Below are 18,708 nucleotides of genomic sequence, written 5' to 3' on the forward strand. Positions count from 1 at the left end.
TCATAAAATTGTCGTGGGGAGAAATGAATTACTGTAAAACATTTAGAACAGTGCCTGGCACATACAGAAGTCTCTCTGTGTGTTGACATTATTACCATTATTAAATTTACAGTTGAATTAATGTTGACCTTCATTGTGAAGAATATACTGTCTATTTTGTAATAGAAAACCATCTGTAGTTCTTGCTTTAAAAAAATGTTTCTGTGTAACTGAAAATAAACAGTAAACTAAAATTACATTTCATAAAGTTTTTTATGAAAGCTCTTTTTCACAGTTATCTTTTCTTCTCTTTTAGGCACGGAATGTTAACACTGGTGAATTGGCAGCAATTAAAGTAATAAAATTGGAACCAGGTAAATTGAAATTTAATGTTTCTTATTGCCATAAGCATTAGATAACTTTAAAGCTGATTTAAATGATTGGTCAGCATTCTCTGATTGTTCTTAACATCTTCTGGAAAATAGACTGGGGTTTAGTCTTTCCTCCTCCTCTTCAAGACCTATTGACACATGGCCCAGTTCTTCCTTGAGAGATAACTCTTAACTGGGGGAGGGAGGCGACCTTGTGAAAAGTCTTGATTCCTTCTGAACTCAATTGAGCTAACTTGTCACCAGTCACTAGTGTTGTTTTTCCAGATTAACCCTGTCCTGTGGTGAGGGCAGTGTGATGCACGGGAAAGAGTTGAACTGAGATTGGGGTGCTTGGAGCCCAGTGCTTTGTGTGTCCCACATTCTTGCTGGGTGAACTTGGTCCAGTAACTTTTCAGAGCCTCAGTTTTCTCAGTAGACCTAGCCTTCAGATTTTATGGCTCACTAATATGGTATTGTAGTTACCTTCCAACTTAAGCAGCTTATTGTAGAGCCTCTAGGATGACTCTTTTTTCCGTGCTTCACCTACATTTTCTTTCTTTGTCTTTCTTTCTTTTTTTAAGGATTTTATTTATTTATTTGACAGAGAGAGACATACAGAAGAGAGGGAACACAAGCAGGGAAGTGGGAGAGAGAGAAGCAGGCTTCCTGCTGAGCAGGGAGTCCGACATGGGGCTCAGTCCTAGCGCCTTGGGATCATGACCTGAGCCAAAGGCAGACGCTTAACCGACTGAGCCACCAAGGCGCCCCATCACCTATATTTTCTCTCTGAAATCCCTCACCCCTTGCAATGTCTTTCTGAGTAACTACCATAGTCTTGTTTACTCTCTCTTAAGAGTCCTTTCTCTCTTTCTGGCCACAAGCAAGTGGTTGTGCTAGTGCCTAGACTGAGTTCCACAGTGGTGGTAGTGCCTTTCTGGTGGCTTCCTCTGCTCCAAACTGATGATACATGGATTTGATAAAAACAGGTTTTATCCTTGGTGTGAGCAGAAACCCATTCCATAGTTTGTTTTTGTGTTTGTTTCTAAAGGTGGGCAGTTTTTTCTGAAAAGTCCAGACAGTAAAATATTTTAGGCTTTGTGGGCCACATGTGGTCTCTGCATACAGTTTTTCCTCTTCCCTCCCCATCTCTCTCCTTTTTCTCTCTAAAATTAAAAAAAAAAAAGAATTCTTAGCTGAGAAACCATTCTTAGCAACCAGGCCACCTGCAGCTGTGTTCGCCCGCCCCTGGCTTACATCATCAGTAGACTTTTTAGAAGTGCCATTAAGATGAAATTTAAGGATTTGTTGACAGACTATGATCAGATCACACTCAGATATAATGAATAGAAAAAATACTTTCTCAGTTATACATATTTACAGATTTTTTATAGTACAGTTAACACTTTAACTTACAAGATGGGTTTTTCTTTGAATCTCCTATGTTTTAAGGGATATTTGAAGTTGTTGAAATCTGAGGTTTAAAAAAAAAGGGAAGATTTGGGGGTTTTATTTAAATTCAGTTAATTAACATATAATATATTATTAGTTTTAGAGATAGAGGTCAGTGATTCATCAATCTTATATAATACCCAGTGCTGATTATATCACATGCCCTCCTTTAATGTCCAGCACCCAGTTACTACCCCCTGCCAACCAGCAAACCTCAGTTTGTTTCCTACGATTAAGAGTCTTATGGTTTGGGCGCCTGGGTGGCTCAGTGGGTTAAGCCACTGCCTTCGGCTCAGGTCATGATCTCAGAGTCCTGGGATCGAGTCCTGCATCGGGCTCTCTGCTCAGCAGAGAGCCTGCTTCCCTCTCTCTCTCTCTGCCTGCCTCTCCATCTACTTGTGATTTCTCTCTGTCAAATAAATAAATAAAATCTTTAAAAAAAAAAAAAAAGTCTTATGGTTTGTCTCACTCTCTGGTTTCATCTTGTTTTATTTTCTCCTCTCTTCCCTCATGATCCTCTTTTTTTTTTTTTTAAAGATTTTATTTATTTATTTGACAGAGAGAGATCATAAGTAGGCAGAGAGAGAGAGGAGGAAGCAGGCTCCCTGCCGAGCAGAGAGCCCAATGCAGGACTCGATCCCAGGACCCTGAGATCATGACCTGAGCTGAAGGCAGAGGCTTAACCCACTGAGCCACCCAGGCACCCGATCCTCTGTTTTATTTCTTAAATTCTATATGAGTGAGATCATAAAATTGTCTTTCTCCAGTTGACTTATTTTGCTTAGCATAATACCCTCTAGTTCTATCCACATTGTCACAAATGGCAAGATTTCATTTTTTGATGGCTGCATAGTATTCCATTGTATATCTATACCACCTCCTCTTTGTCCATTCATCTATTGATGGACATCTGGGCTCTTTCCATAGTTTAGCTATTGTGGACATCACTGCTATAAACATTCAGGTGCAGGTGCCCCTTTTGATCACTACTTTTGTATCTTTGGGGTAAATACCCAGTAGTGCAATTGCTGGGTCGTAGGGTAGCTCTATCTTCAACTTTTTGAGGAACCTCCATGCTGTTTTCCAGATTGGTTGCACTAGCTTGCATTCCCACCAACAGTGTAGGAGTGTTCCCCTTTCTTCGCATCCTCGCCAACATCTGTTGTTTCCTGATTTGTTCATTTTAGCAATTCTGTCTCCCTGTGGTTTTGATTTGTATTTCCCTGATGCTGAGTGATGTTGAGCATGTGTTCATGTGTCTGTTGGCCATTTGTATGTGAAGTTGGTGAAATCTGAGGTTTAAAAAAAAAATACGATTTGGCATTTGAAGTAGGGCCTTCATTTGTAATCTTTAAGAAGTGGCTATGTTATTTGATGAAATTGTCTCTAACTAGAATTAGTTTATACATACACCATTCCTTCAAGTCAGTTTGGTGCCTTCTCCTTCACGTCTTCCCTGCCCCTGGTCTGAGTAAGAGGGCTCCCCTGCAGGAACAGCTCCCTTGTAGCACATACCACAGCTGTATTATCATTTTAGAATTGCCTTTCTTTGTTTCTAGGCTTTCAGCAAGTTTGTGTCCATAGCACTGAACTTTGTTCTGGTGTATAGTATTCATTCAGCACATCTTAATGTTTCCTTTAAAAAATTAGGAACTTGAAAATCTTCCTGTTCATCGAGTTATTTGTTTTCTGATTAATGCAGAGTTTGTGTTGTTATGTTGTTAATCTTGAAACTCTCATGCATTTATTGATTATTGTTATAAAAGTAAAAATACAATTGAAACAAGAAGAAAAATCATGTTCTACCATCAGAGGTAACAAGGGTATTATTCAATATATGCTATGAGATATATCCTTAAATTTAGTTAACATTGGATTCCCTGCTTAACTCTTCATCGAAGCCACCTGAATTTTAGCATTTAATTTCTTTGTTTTAATGTCACATATCACTTGTTGGTAAGCTTGGAGTATACAGCCTGTTGGTAAAGAGCATGAGTCTGAAGCTCCGATACTTTGATTATAGTCCTGGGTTGACCACATCGTTTAACCTCTGATTCTCTCAAGTGGAAGTAATAATAGTAGCTTCCTCTTAAAGGTTATCATAGGGATTAAATGAGCTAATATAGCTAAAGCCCTTAAAATAGTGCCTGGAACAGAGTACTATAGTCAGTAACTTACTACTAACAGTATTATAGTTTTCAAACTATGGCCAACCTTGTTTGATCTACACTTACTACCCTCCTTCTCCCACTTGTAATTTTGAATCCGATCCCAAATATCTTATCATTTCAGCCCTTAATCTTCCAGCATGTGTGGCTTAAAGATAACAATTCAAAGTATAACCATGAGCAGGAACTCTTACAAGAGCATAAACTGGTGCATCTACTTTGGAAAAACAGTTTGGCCTTTACTTAAAAAGTTAAACACTAATTTGCCATAGTGACCCAGCAGTTCCACTCTTGTGCATTTGCACACACGGCTTTCGTACACCAGTTCATGGTAGCATTATTCATGATAGTCTGGCGTTGGAAACAACTGCCTGTCAACTGGTAAACGAAAAGACAAAACATGCTCTCACAGTGGAATATTTTATTCAGCAATGAAAAGAAACAAACTGCTGATGGATGCAGTGACATAAATGAACCTAAAAATGTGCTATGTGAAGGAGCCAGACACGAGAGACTGTATACTGTGTGATTGTATTTATGTGAAATGTTCAGAAGATGCAAATCTGTAGTCAGAAAGTGGATTAGAGGACTGGTGTGGGAGAATGTAGTGATTAACAGTTAATGGACATGTGGGATCTTACTGGGGTAATATTCTATAACTGGTTTACAGTGATGCTGGCACAACTTGATAAATTACTAAAAAAACCCCTGTTGAATTGTACACTCAATCTGGATGAATTATGTGATTTTAAAATACGCTGTAACAAATGATAAAAATACATACCACGTTCCATTGTTCTCTCTCAACAGTATTAATATAGCTTCCTAGCAACAAGTAAGTTCCACATACTGCAGTTAGTTGATGTGTCTCAAATTTCTTTTATGTTTGTAGGTTCCTTCTTTTTATCCTTTTTATCTCTCTTCTTTTTCCTTGAAGTTTTTTGTTGAGGAAACTTGGTTATTTGTTGTGTAGAATTATTCTGTAGGTTTGGATTTTGCTAATTGCCTCCTTGTGGTGTTATTTACTATGTTCTTCTCTGAATTGGTAGTTAGCCTCAGAGGATTGATAAGATTCAGATTTGATTTGGAATGTGGTGAAGGGAGACAACTTCATGATGGCCAGTCTACAACTTTTTGAAAAACAAAAACCAAATCTGAAATACTTTAAGTGTGATGTAATGAAGAATTTGCATCTAAAGTTTGTTATTTTGTTACTTTTTCTTTTTTCTTTTCTTAACAACTGATACCTAATTTGAGCCTAAAGCTAAATTAAAACTTATTCAGACATGAGGACAGATTCTTTGTTTAAATGTGAATTTAGTCTGCATATGTCACTGGAACTTCCAGTCTTACTCATGCAGCTTTATTTATTTATTTATTTTAAGATTTTATTTTATTTTATTTATTTTTAAAGATTTTATTTATTTATTTGACAGAGAGAAATCACAAGTAGATGGAGAGGCAGGCAGAGAGAGAGAGGGAAGCAGGCTCCCTGCTGAGCAGAGAGCCCGATGCGGGGACTCGATCCCAGGACCCCGAGATCATGACCTGAGCCGAAGGCAGCGGCTTAACCCACTGAGCCACCCAGGTGCCCCAGATTTTATTTTATTTTAAATGATCTCTACACCCAGCCTGGGGCTCAAACCCACCACCCTGAGGTCAAGAGTTGCATGCTCCACCGACTGAGCCAGGCAGGTGCCCCCACGTGGTTTTAATTTATATTTGGTTTTCCCAGTCATCCTTTAATTAACCAACAGACTATAATTTTTTAAATTTTTATTTGAATTCCAGTCAGTAACATATAATATAATATTAGTTTGTAACATTTTAAAACTTAAATAGCAAAGATTATGTTTGGTCATTATAATAAAAGTAAGAAAAATACAATTAAACAAAAAGGAAACAAAATATCATCATTCTACCAGCTATATGAACACTGTCAACTTCTGGTGATTTTTCTCCAGATTTTCTTGTATGTTTATATACATACATCCATATGTACATATACATATGGGGACACACACAATTATGTAGACCGTAAAGGGCTGGTTGGAGTTCAGAGATTGGCAAGGATACATACTACTGAGATCAGCTTAATTTGCTTGCCTATCACTGAGCCAGGGAACAAGCACTGCAAAGAATAAATAAGGATGCGCTTGAGTGGGCAGGGCTCCAAGGGTATCCCCAGGCCCTCACAGAGGTGGTCCAAACTGGTGGTTCGTGCAGTGAGTAATTTGTCAGCCACAAAACCTGGTTTTTAGGTAAAAGAAAAACACGAGTTCAATTGCTAGAATTCTTATACTTTGTGGAACAAGGTAGTGTTCTAGCCTTTTGTAGGCTGCCCATTCTAGTTTCTGGAGAAAAGCTTTCATTATTTGTAAGATAAAATCAAAACAATCTCATGACAAACCAGTTGGTCCTTTTTTAAAATTTTAATTTCAGTGTATAACATACAGAGTTATACTAATTTCCGGTGTACAATATAGTGATTCAAAAATTGTGTACATTACCCTCTGCTTATCATGATATGCCTATTCTTCTCTTAATCCCCTTAACCTATTTCACGCATCTTCCACCCATTTGCCACTTGTAGCCATCAGTTTGTTTTCTATAGGTGAGAGTGCTTTTTGGTTTGTCTCTTTTTTTCTTTGATTGTTTCAGATCTTTTTCTGTGTTTGATCTAGATCTTCAGTATGTATGTAGTCTTAGAATTAAGTCTGTATCATCTTAGTAGCATGGATAGGCTCTGAAATGCTGGCAGGGAAAACATAACTGTCATACTGGGTTTGTTTTCTCTTTTCTGTGTCGGAGGACTTACAGGGAGAATTTGACAGCATAATTCAAGCGGGTCCAGAAATCTAGGAAATGATGATGTGCAGAACTTGATTTAACAGGAATTTACTTTCTTATTAGTGTTTTTTTCAGATGGTGGAATTTTTTTCCTGAAATTCACATATCCACGTAACAATAACAATAATGGTGATAAAAGTCACAGAAGTCACTTTTTGAACATTTGCTTAGGGCTGCATGTCAGACTCCATATTCTTCATATGCATCGTCTCAGTCCTCACAGTAACACCTTGCAATAGGTAAGGTATTATCCTCCCTATCCCACAGATGTAGAATAGAGGCACGGAAAGATTAAATAATTTGCCTTAGGGCTATGTAACAGTGGAGCAAATTCAAATCCAGGTTTATGTTTTTTCTAGAGCCTATGCTGTTATGTGTATTGCCTTACAGATGCTTCATGGGATGTTTAGAATAATTCCTGCTTCTCCAGCAATGCTCTTTGAATGTTTGCCTCTCTACTGTAGAACCCATATTCATTTATTTTTAATTTAAGTTTTTGCATTTTTAAGGTAATTGTAGACTTTAGAGAAAAGTTGAAAGAATAGTACAAAGAATTTCACCCAGATTTCTCAGTACTTGATTTATTATGTTTGCTTTATTCTTTCCTACACTAAGAGATACCATCTTCCCCTGGATACTTTAGTGTGTATTTTCTTTAACAATAAAATGTCATTGTCTTACTTAACAGTACTGTGATCAAAGTCTGGAAATTAATGCTGATGGGATGTTATTTTTTAACCCACAGACCTTACTCAGATTTTGTCAGTTGCCCCAGTAATACCCTTTAAAGGCAAAAGAAAATCCAAGATCATGCGCTGCATTCAGTTGCCAAATCTCTTGAGTTTCCTTTAATCTGAATGAGTTCTTTAGCCTTTGTTTTGGTTTCTAGGTGTAGTTCTTGCTGCTGAAGCGTCCTTGTTATTAGGCTGCCTTAAGGGATGGATATACCATGTATGTGCACGCGTAAATACACATTTACCCACACCTCCCCTGTGCCTCTACCCTTATCACTGTCTAAAACCAATACTAGTCTAACAACACAGGGTTCATTCTCTCTTTTTCATATTTGTAACTCTCTTCTCTAATAGGGAAGAGCTTACTGTCCATTAGCCACAATATACTGGTTAGTTCTTTGCTTTATCTTGAATACAAAAGTAATTTCAGAATTGTTAATCCATGCCTCTGTGAGAAATCAGCTACTCATTGTTTAGAGTTTGTTTATCTTTAGAACATACACTGTTCTAAGGCCTGGTTCCCCACCTCCCTTACCCTCTCAAAAGTGTTTGTTATTTATTTGCTATCTCTATGGTGTATTAGTTTCCTAGGGCAACCATAACAAAATACCACAGACTGGGTGGCTTAAAGCAATAGATATTTATTCTTTCACAGTTCTGGGAGGTTGGAAGTTGGAAATCAAGATGTCACTAGAGTTAGTTCTTTCTGAGAGCTTGAGGGAGGATATGTTCCATGCATCTCCTCCAGCTTCTGGGGATGGCCTGTAGTGCTTGGCATTCCTTGGTTTGTAGAAGGCTCCAATCTCTGCCTTCATCATCACACAGTGTGCTTCCTGTGTCCAAATTTCCCCCTTATGTAAGGACACCTAAAGGCCTCATCTTGACTTAATGACTACAAAGACCCTATTTCCAAGTAGGGTCACATTCACAAGTACTGGAGGTTAAGACTTCATCATATCTTTTGGGGGGACACAGTTCAACCCATGACATATGGCAAGTTCATTTGTGTCTGAATTCATTTTGGGGGTGCCTCCCTCATCTTTGGTTTTATTTTCATTTAGAGTGTTTTTAAAGTATATGAAACTTAGACATGATTCTAAAAGGCAGAACTATACAAAAAAGTATATTTAGGGAAGTATTCTACTTGTGTCTTTTTTTTTCCCCTATTCTAACCACTGTCTTTGGTCTCAGGTTTTCCTTTCCATGTTTTCTTGTTGTAATGTTTCTGTTTTTCTTTTATGAAAGGTAGCATACTATAGGTACCTCTTTGAATTTTGTTCTTTTCACTTAACAGCATGTCTGAGAAATCACTCCACACCAGTTGCTAGAGCTCTTTCTCATTCTGCATAGTGCTCCATCATATATACATACCATAGTTAATTCAGTCCCTGTCCTATGTGGGAGCATTTAGGTTGGTTCCAGTATGTTGCATTTACAAATAACGCCGCTTGTAAAATTTATGTCCTCTATATTGATAAATGCTACAAGGAGGCACCTCAGAAACATGCTATAATGTAAGAAGCCACACATAATAGGTCTCACGTTATATGATTCCATTTATATGAAATATACAGACTAAGTGAAACCATAGAGACAGAAAGCAGATTTGTGGTTGCTGGGGAAGAGGGAGGGAATAGGAAGTAACTGCTTAAGGGTATAGTGTCTCCTTCAGGGCTGATAAAAATGTTCTAGAATTAGAGGTGAATGTACTAAATGCCACTGAATTGTACAATTTGTTATATGGATTTTACCTCAAAATTTTGTATTATCCATATAATTAAAATAGGATGTTGGTGCTTTGACATTTCAGCCCATGGAATGGGCAGTGCATCTTCAAATGCTTTCCTCAAGAAACCCTGAAGTTTATCATTTTAATGACAGTGTGTGTAAAGTATATTTTGTCTCCTCACACTTTCTTTTGGTTGCTTCATCAGACTTTAAAGTAATTTTCCTTACCTTTTCTCTTATTTTGTAGAAGTTTGGATTATGTTTTATTTTTCTCTAACACGGGAGAAAGCTGAAGTCTAATGATGCTAGAGCTTATAAATATCTGTGTGGGGAAATGGGGGTGTGGTCAGGGATGGGAGTGGGTCATAAAGAGTGGAAGCTAGAAGGATATTAAGGCCAGATTGTCTACCATCTTCTGTGCTGTGCCAAAATGTCTGGAGCTGTGGGTCATAGAAGGTTATTAGGGAGAAGACTAATATTTATGCTATGTTTTAAAGATAACTGACAATAATGTGGCAAATGTACTGAAATGTAAGTTAATACTGGAAATAGGGAGACCAGTTAAGAGTTATATGGAGAAGGGTGTTAGGGTTCAAGTTAACTGCAATAGAAAGAAAATCCAAAATAAAGTGACCTAAGTAAGGTAGACAATAATTTCTCTCCATGTAACAATTGTAAGGTGAGCACAGGTTGATACTTCAGTGCTGTTCCATGAGCTTATTCAGGGATGTGTGTTCCTTCCATTTTATGTCATCATCCAACAGTGCACACATTCATCTGCTGTTGTTAAGCTAGGTCATTGGTGTGTCCATCTTTAGCTGGTGGGAAGAGTCATTTTAAGGCAAGCAGCTTTTCTTTCAACAAGTAAAGTTGGAAGTCACCCACCAGTTCTGCTCATTTTCTATTGCTGGGAACTTGCTTTCATGGTCACGCAAATTCATGAGAGGGTGGGACATGTAGCCTGGCAGCTACATGTCCAAGAAGGAAAGAATGACTGTTGGAGGCAAAAATAGCAGTCTACCCGAAGAGGCAATTTGAGTGTAACGACAATTTGCACCAAGGTAGTTATAGTCGGGTGGGAATTAAGAGATATTTAGGAGGTAGGATGAAAAGAGAGTATATATTTCTATTCATTTGAGACATGTTGATTATGAGGTGTGTAGAGATTGTATAGATATGTACATTGTCAATTTGATCTAGAGATCTGGAGCTCAGAAGAGAGCTGCCCTGGCTGCAAGACCTGGCTGGATTTCAAAATCATTGTTCAGGTAGTAGTTGTAGTTGGAGAGTTACCGAAAAGAAGGAAATGCAACTTTTTAGAACTGATAAGAAAAAAAGAACTGATAAGAGGCCTTGGATTAGGGCCTAAGAAAGATGTGGACCTTTTGCAAGAGTAATTTCAGTAGAGTCTTGGGGTGAAAAATAGATTGTAGTCATGAAAAGGAAACCAAGCTGAGACTATTCTTTGATGAACTTTGGCTAGGAAAAGCAGTAGGGAGACAGGTTCAATAGGGGAGAAGGTTAAGGGAAAGTTTTTACATTGAAGTAAAGTTGGAGGGGCGCCTGGGTGGCTCAGCGGGTTAAAGCCTCTGCCTTCAGCTCGGGCCATGATCCCAGGGTCCCGGGATCAAGTCCCGCGTGGGGCTCTCTGCTCCTCGGGGAGTCTGCTTCCTTCTCTCTGCCTGCCTCTCTGCCTACTTGTGATTTCTGTCTGTCAAATAAATAAATAAAATCTTTAAAAAAAAAAAAGTTGGAGCATATGTGTAGGCTAAATGGAAAGGAGTGGTGGTAGAGATGAAGGTATCAAAGAAAATACAAATGATGAAGCACAGTTCTGAGAGGGCCCGGAAGAGATGGATCTGGAGATGCCTCTTTTGCAAAGGAAGAGAGTAGCTCTTTTGGGATGACATCTTTGTAAAGGGCCTGGAGTGGGCACAAATATAAATTAGCTTTAAGGTTGAGGAGAGGGTAGTAAAAGATCTCTACAGTGGATCTCCATTTTTTCAGATGGAGGAAGCTTGATCCTTAACTGAGAGTGAAGTAGAGGCAGGTGGATAGGATATCTGAAGAATAATGGAAATGACTTTTTATTTATTGTTGTTATAGGATCCACTATAGGAAACAGAAGAAGAAACTGACTAGTTACCAGCAATGTGGGGCTGTTGTAGAGTGTTACATGCCTAACTGAAGTTAGAAATAAACCATTTTTTATTGTTCCCATTAACATAGCTATGTTACTGTTCAAGAACTATGATTAGAACATTACCTGAAAACATAAGGTCATCAATTTTCAGCTATTAAAAGTTTCTATCTTCTCTAGGTATTAGAGTTAAGGGGAAATTAGTGTTAAGGGAACTAGACAAGGTACTGCTCCCAGGTAGGTAAACTTGTCTCTTTTAAGAACTGCTCATTAGTGAAATTCCTGTCCCTGTCTTGTTAATTATGTATCCATGCTACCTGTTCTCCAACGTCTGAGAGGATAACAAGCATATATTCATAATTTATTTTCAGCCTTACTCATAAAGTGGGTTAAAAAAAAATCTCAGTAATACTAAAACAAATGTTTAATGAGAGGTAGAAGTACTTTTAAAGAAAAGAGAAATGTCACTCCATAATCTCATCCTTTTGCATAGTCTTCTTGATTCCAGATGTGTCATGCAAACCAGTGACTCTTGATATTTAACACGAGATGCTGCTAACACAAATTTAATATTTATTGCAGTCTCATATACCAGTATAGAAGAAAGTCTAGTTTCCTTTTAAGACTATTGCTTCTAACAAAGCATACGTTTCCTTGATGTGTGATAAATGGAAATTGAAGTCCCAGAGGTCTTCACAATAAAATATTGGCCACCCTTGTTCTCTCTTGTCTTTTTGGTGATAGTCGTTCCAGCAGATCTGAGGTGATATCTTGTGGTTTTGATTTTCATTTCCCTGATGATTAGGTAGCCAACAGGTACCTTTTCATGTACCTGTTGGCTGCTTCTGTGTCTTCTTTGGAAAAAATGTCTATTCAGTTTTTCTGCTTCTTTTTTCAGACTTTTTATTTTCTGTTAACTTCTATGAGTTCTTTTTGATGTGAACACCTTATTGGTTATATGATTTGCACATACTTTCTCCCATTCCATAGATTACCTTTTTGTTGATTGTTTTCTTTGTTGTACAGAACATTTAGTTTTTTATCATAAGAAAGACAAGAGATAAATGTTAGTGAAGATGTGGAGAAAAGGGTACCCTTGTGCATTGTTGGTGGGAATATAAACTGGTGCAGTTACTATGGAAAACAGTTTAGAGGTTCCTCAAAAAATTAAGAATAGAGGGACACTTGGGTGGATCAGTCGGTTGGGCATCTGCCTTCCACTCAGGTCACAATCCCAGGGTTCTGGGATGGAGCCCTATGTTGGGCTCCCTGCTCAGTGGAGAGTCTGCTTCTCCCTCTCCCTCTGCCCCTCCCCCCAGTTTGTGTACTCGTTCTCTCTCTCTCTCTCTCTAATAAATAAATAAAATCCTTAAAAATATTTTTTTAAAAGTTAAGACTAGAAATTCTATACTGTCTTGCAATCCAGTTTCTGGTATATATCCCAAGGATATGAAAACAGGGTATTGAAGAGATACCCACACTCTCATGTTTACTATAGCATTATTTTACCATACCCAAGATTTGGAAACAGTCTACATGTCTGTTGATGATGAATGAACAAAGAAGATGTAGGCTGTGCATACACAATGGAATGTAGTGCATACACAAGGAAATGCAGTCATTTGCAACAACATGGATGGTCTTTGATGGCATTATATTAAGTGAAATAAGTTAGACAGAAAAGCACAGATACTACATGGTATCACTTACATGTAGAATCTTAAAAAACAAACCAACAAAAAGTTATAGAAACACAGAGTAGAAGAGTGGTTGCCTGGTGAAAAGAGGTGGGGAAATAGGAAGAGGTTGAAAAAAGGGTATTATTATAAAAAGGAAACAACATTAGCTCACAATGCAAATTCTGTATATTGTTAAAAAAAAACAGTAGAAGACAATAGTTGCACTTAACAACAAAGCCCCAGAATATATGAAACAAAACCAACAATTGGAAGGAGAAATAGACAATGAAACAGTTAAAATTGGAAACTTTAATACCCCACTTTTAGTAATTAATAGTACAACTAAGCAGAAGATTTACAAGGAAATAGAAATATTATAAAGCAATTAGACCTCATAGACATCTATAGAGCACTCTACCCAGTAGTACAAAACACATATTATTCTCAAGCATAATAGGGTATTTTCAAGAATAAACCATAAGCTAGGTCATAAAACATGTCTCAGTGATTTTAAAAGAATTGAAATCATATAAAGTATATTCCTCAAGAGTAGTATTAAGGTTAGAAATTAGTGACACAAGAAAATTTGGGGAATTTACAAATATATGGAAACTAAACAACACTGTTTTAGTTAACTAATGACTCAGAAGAAATCATAGGGAAAATTAGTACCTCAAGAGGAATAAAAATGAAAATACAATATATAAAAACTTATGGTATGTAGCCAAAGCAGTGCTTAGAGGGGAATTTATAGCTGTCATGGCCTGTATTAAAAAAGAAAATTTAAAAAAAAAAGTTTCAAATTATTAAGCTAATTTCTATCCTAAGAAATAAAACCAAAAAAAGAAAGAAATTTAAAAATGCCAATTATACCGAAGACAAACATAAGGGAAGAAATGATAAAGATAAGATTCAAGATAAATAAAGTATAGAACAGTAGAGAAATCAGTGTAGCTGAAAGTTGGTTCTTTGAAAAGAGCAACAAAGTTGACAATTCTTTAGTTAGTCCAACTAAAAAAAAAAGAATACTAAAATTACTAAAATCAGGAATGAAAGAGGGGACATTACTGCTTATCTTATAGAAATAAAAAGAATTAGGAAAACATTATGGATACCTGAATGCCAACAAGTTAGATAATAGGTGAAATAGACAAATTCCTAAAAAGACACATCATCAAAACTGATTCAAGAAGAAATAGAAAATTTGAATAGACCCATAACTAATTGAAATTATATTAATAATCAGAAGGCTTTTCACAGAGAAAAACCCAGAAATATGTGGCTTCACTGGTGAATTCTACCAAATGTTTAAATGAGAATATCAGTCCTTCACAACTCCCTTCCATCCCAAAAAAGGAAAGGAATACTTCCTTACTCATTCGATGAGGTCAGTATTGCCCTGATATCAAACCAAACAAAGACTTCACAAGAAAACTATAAACTTCAACAAAATCATAGCAGATCACATCTAGCTAGCAATGTATAAAAAAGATTGTATACCATGACCAAGTGGGATTTATTGCAGGAATGCAATATTGGTTTAACATCTGAAAATCAGTTGCTATAATAAACCATATTAATAGAATAAGAACAGAAATAATCTCAACAATGCCCAAAAGGCAGTTGACAAAATCCAAAGTTCTTTCATGATTAAAAAAAATGAAACAGACTAGAAATTGAAAGGAACTTCCTCAACCTGATAAAGTGCATATATAAAACCCATATACTTAAGGATGAAAGACAAAGATGGCTTTCCTCCAATATCAGGGATGAGACAAGGAATTATATTTTCACCATATCTTTTCATCAGCTTCCTAGGACAGTTAGGCAAGAAAAAGAAATAAGAGGCATTGAGATTGAAAGGAAAATGTAAAATTATCTGTATTTGCAGGTGATATGATCTTGTATCTAGAAAATCCTAAGGAATCACCTGAAGTATTACTAAAACTGGTAACAGATTCAGTAGGGTTACATGATACAAGATCAATATACAAAAATCAGTTTTATTTCTATACACAATAACAGTCTGAACACGAAATTGTAATTCTGATTACAGTAGCATCAAATTAAGATTACATGCCTAAAAACTAAGGTTAAAATACTTAAAATTCAGGTGCCTGCGTGGCTCAAAGGTTTAAAGCCTCTGCCTTTGGCTCAAGTCATGATCCCATGGTCCTGGGATCGAGCCCCGCATCGGCCTCTCTGCTCAGCGGGAACCCTGCTTCCCCCTCTCTCTCTGCCTGCCTCTCTGCTTACTTGTGATCTCTGTCTGTCAAATAAATAAATAAAATCTTTTAAAAAATAAAATAAAATACTTGAAATTCAACAAAAGAAACACAAGATGTATTCACTGAAAACTATAAAACACTGGTAAAGGAGATCTAAATGGAAAGACATTCCAAAGTTGTAGATAGAAGACTTAGTATTCTTAAGATGGCAATACTCCTAAACTTGATACACAGATTCAACACAATTTCTATCAAAATCCCAACTTGTTTTTTTAGCAGAAGTTGACAAGCTGACCCCCAAATTCATATAGAAATACAAGGGACCCAGAATTGCTAAAAAGAGAAAAAGAACAAAGTTGAAGGGCTTACTTATAATGCTCCATTTTAGAAGTATTACAAAGCTGCAGTAATCAAGACAGTATGGCCTTTTTAAAAAAATTTTTTATTTATTCATTTGTCAGAAAGAGAGAGAGAGCACGCACAAATAGGGGGAGCAGCAGGCAGAGGAAGAAGCAGACTCCTGCTGAGCAGGGAGCCTGACCTGGGGCTCCATCCCAGGGCCATGGGATCATGACCTGAGCCGAAGGCAGAGGCTTAATGACTGAGCCACCCAGGCACCTCAAGGCAGTGTAGTCTTAACTGACATAAGGATAGACCTGTAGATCAGTGGAATAGAATTGAGCATTCAGAATTTAATCCTTGCATTTATGGTCATGATTTTTTAGAATGTCTCCAAGACAAGTCAATGGGAAAAAGAATGTGGTGTTTTGTTTTTTTTTTAAAGTAAGTGATGCTGAAAATGAAGTTGGACTCCTGCCTCACACCATACACAGAGATTAATGCAAAATGGATCATAGATCTAAATGTAAAGCTAAAAGTATAAAACTTTTAAATGAAAACATAGGAATAAATGTTTACAATCTTGGGTTAGGCAGTGCTTTCTTAGATATGACACCAAAAGTATGACCAAAAAAACACCAAAAAACAAAAACCAGATAAATTAGATTATATCAAAATTAAGAACTTTTGTCCTGGAAAATGACTGATAATTAATAGTGAAAAGATCATGTACAGAATGAGAGAAAATATTCGTAAATTATATTTCTGATAAGGGACTCTGTCTAGAATATAAAGAACTCTTTCAATTCAATTTTAAAAAGAGACACCCCCCCCCAAAAAAAAGAGGCAACCCAATTGAAAAACAGAGGATTTGAACAGACACTTCCTCAAGAAGGAATGCAGATGGCTAGTAGGTACATGCTCAAAAGATGCTCAGCAGCAGCACTTAATAGGAAAGAGCAACATTGAGATACCACTTCACATCCACGAGGATGGCTGTAATAAAAGAAAAGACAGTAACAGGTGTTGGTAGGATCATGAAGTGATTGAAACCCTCACACATTGCTGGTGGTAAGGAAAAATGGTGCAGTCACTTTGGAAAATAGTTCAGTAACTCTCCAAAATTGTTAGACAGTGTACATATGACTTAGCTTTTCACTTCTAGGCATATATAGAAGATAAGTGAAAATCTGCATTTACACAGAAACCTATACATGAATATTCAGAGTAGTATTATTCATAATGGCCAAAAAGTAGGAAAAAACCAAATATCTATCAACTGCGAACGGATAAGTAAAATATATATCCACAGTGGAATATTATTTACCAAAAAAAAAAAAAAAGAGAATGAAGTATTGATATATGTACAGTATGGATGAATGTTGAAAAGTTCGTGCAAAATAAATTAGTCACAAAGGACCACAAATGGTCTAATTCTGTTTATATGAAATGTCCATCAGAGGCAAATTTGTATAGAGAGAAAGTAGATTAATGGTTTCCTAAGGTTGAGGGAGGAGTGAGGAAGGACTGATGGGAGGAATGAGTGGGGAGTGACTGCTAATGAGATTTGAAAGATTTCTAAGATTGCAGTGATGGTTGTACAACCCAATGAATTGTACACTTCATTTGGGTGAATTATGTCTCAATAAAGCTGCTAAAAACAATATCTATTGCAGTATTAATACTAGAAAGTAATGTTTATTGCTATATTAATACTTAGAAGCAGCTAAAAATAGAGACTTGGGCTCTTATCAATTACAGGTATGTAATTATACTAGTAGGACTGCTGGGACAGCTGATTTTTTCACTTTGCAAAAAGATGGAGAAAAGGTGGTAACTAAGAAAGGGTTGAAAAAAAATGCAGGAATAGGAAAAGTGTAGGATGTTTGGAATTGAGAAAGAAGTCTCCTTAATGATAAAATATCTGTGAAAAGAGCATGGTATGTGTTGGGAGCAAAAATAAATAAGAGTAGGGAAGAAAAGTAATTAACAATGCTGTCCTTTGGAAAGCTCTGGAGGTTAAGATATCCTAAACTCCATAACCAACAACCTGGAGGGAAGCAGGAAGAAGGGGACCAAGCAGAGAGACTCAGGATGGATCTCAGGAGGAACAGTTGGTGTTAAGCAGGTACCTATGATACAGGATGTTCTTGTTTAGTTTTTATGGTTGGAACTTGAGAAATTGTGAAACTTTGGTTAACCTTTGTTTTTTATTTTATCTTTAACATGTACTTGTACTTACTGTAATTTTCGAAAACCATTAGCTCTGAGTTGATGACTAGTTTTTCTCATTCTGCATGGGATTTTTGTCTACTTTTAGTACTGAAAATGTCATGTTCCCAAAGTCTTTTCAGTCCTGAACAGAGAATGTTAGTCACCCTCGTTGTAAGATCTGCTGCTGATTTCTTTTCTTTCTTTCTTTTTTTAAAGATTTTATTTATTTATTTGGCAGAGAGAGATCACAAGTAAGCAGAGAGAGAGAGGAGGAAGGAGGCTCCCTGCCAAGCAGAGAGCCCGATGTGGGACTCGATCCCAGGAATCTAGGATCATGACCTGAGCTGAAGGCAGAGGCTTAACCCACTGAGCCGCCCAGGCGCCCAGCTGCTGATTTCTAATAGCTTTTTTGATGTGTGTGAAATATACAGGGACAAGGGAGAAATACACATTAAATGTATTTATCAATGGTAAAATTCAATTTGGAAAAAAAAATGAACTGTAGAACCAAGAATTAGGGAAATGCTACAAAGTATTCTGTTGTTAAGACCTTGATAGTTAAGCACTGGAGCTATCAGCAGCAAGATGTGGTCCTTGTCCTAAAGAAACTCACTATCTAATAACAACAGTTTTTTGAGGAGATGACATCTTTTCCTCAGCAACAAGGGTGTGTTTTTAGTAGGAAACAATTGAAATAATTATTGGTAAGAATGTGTTGGTCGTGAAGTCTTAATAAGACTATAAGGGAAAAAAAAAAAAAGACTGTAAGGGCAGACTTCATTTTCTTTGTGCTTGATAAATTGCCTGACACCTAAATAATGAGGAATAT

General features: G+C 36.9%; 1 protein-coding gene across 9 annotated transcripts in view; it reads left to right on the plus strand.

Annotated features, from left to right (window-relative positions):
* Nucleotides 1-18,708, plus strand: part of MAP4K3 (mitogen-activated protein kinase kinase kinase kinase 3) — a 209,373-nt gene that overhangs the window by 78,595 nt on the left and 112,070 nt on the right. For all 9 annotated transcript variants that reach the window (XM_059188514.1, XM_059188516.1, XM_059188515.1 and 6 more), the window contains exon 2: nucleotides 296-353. In XM_059188514.1, coding sequence (XP_059044497.1) covers nucleotides 296-353 — 58 coding nt within the window. The remainder of the gene's footprint in view (nucleotides 1-295; nucleotides 354-18,708) is intronic.

Source organism: Mustela lutreola, chromosome 9, assembly GCF_030435805.1.
Source record: "Mustela lutreola isolate mMusLut2 chromosome 9, mMusLut2.pri, whole genome shotgun sequence".
NCBI lineage: Eukaryota > Metazoa > Chordata > Mammalia > Carnivora > Mustelidae > Mustela > Mustela lutreola.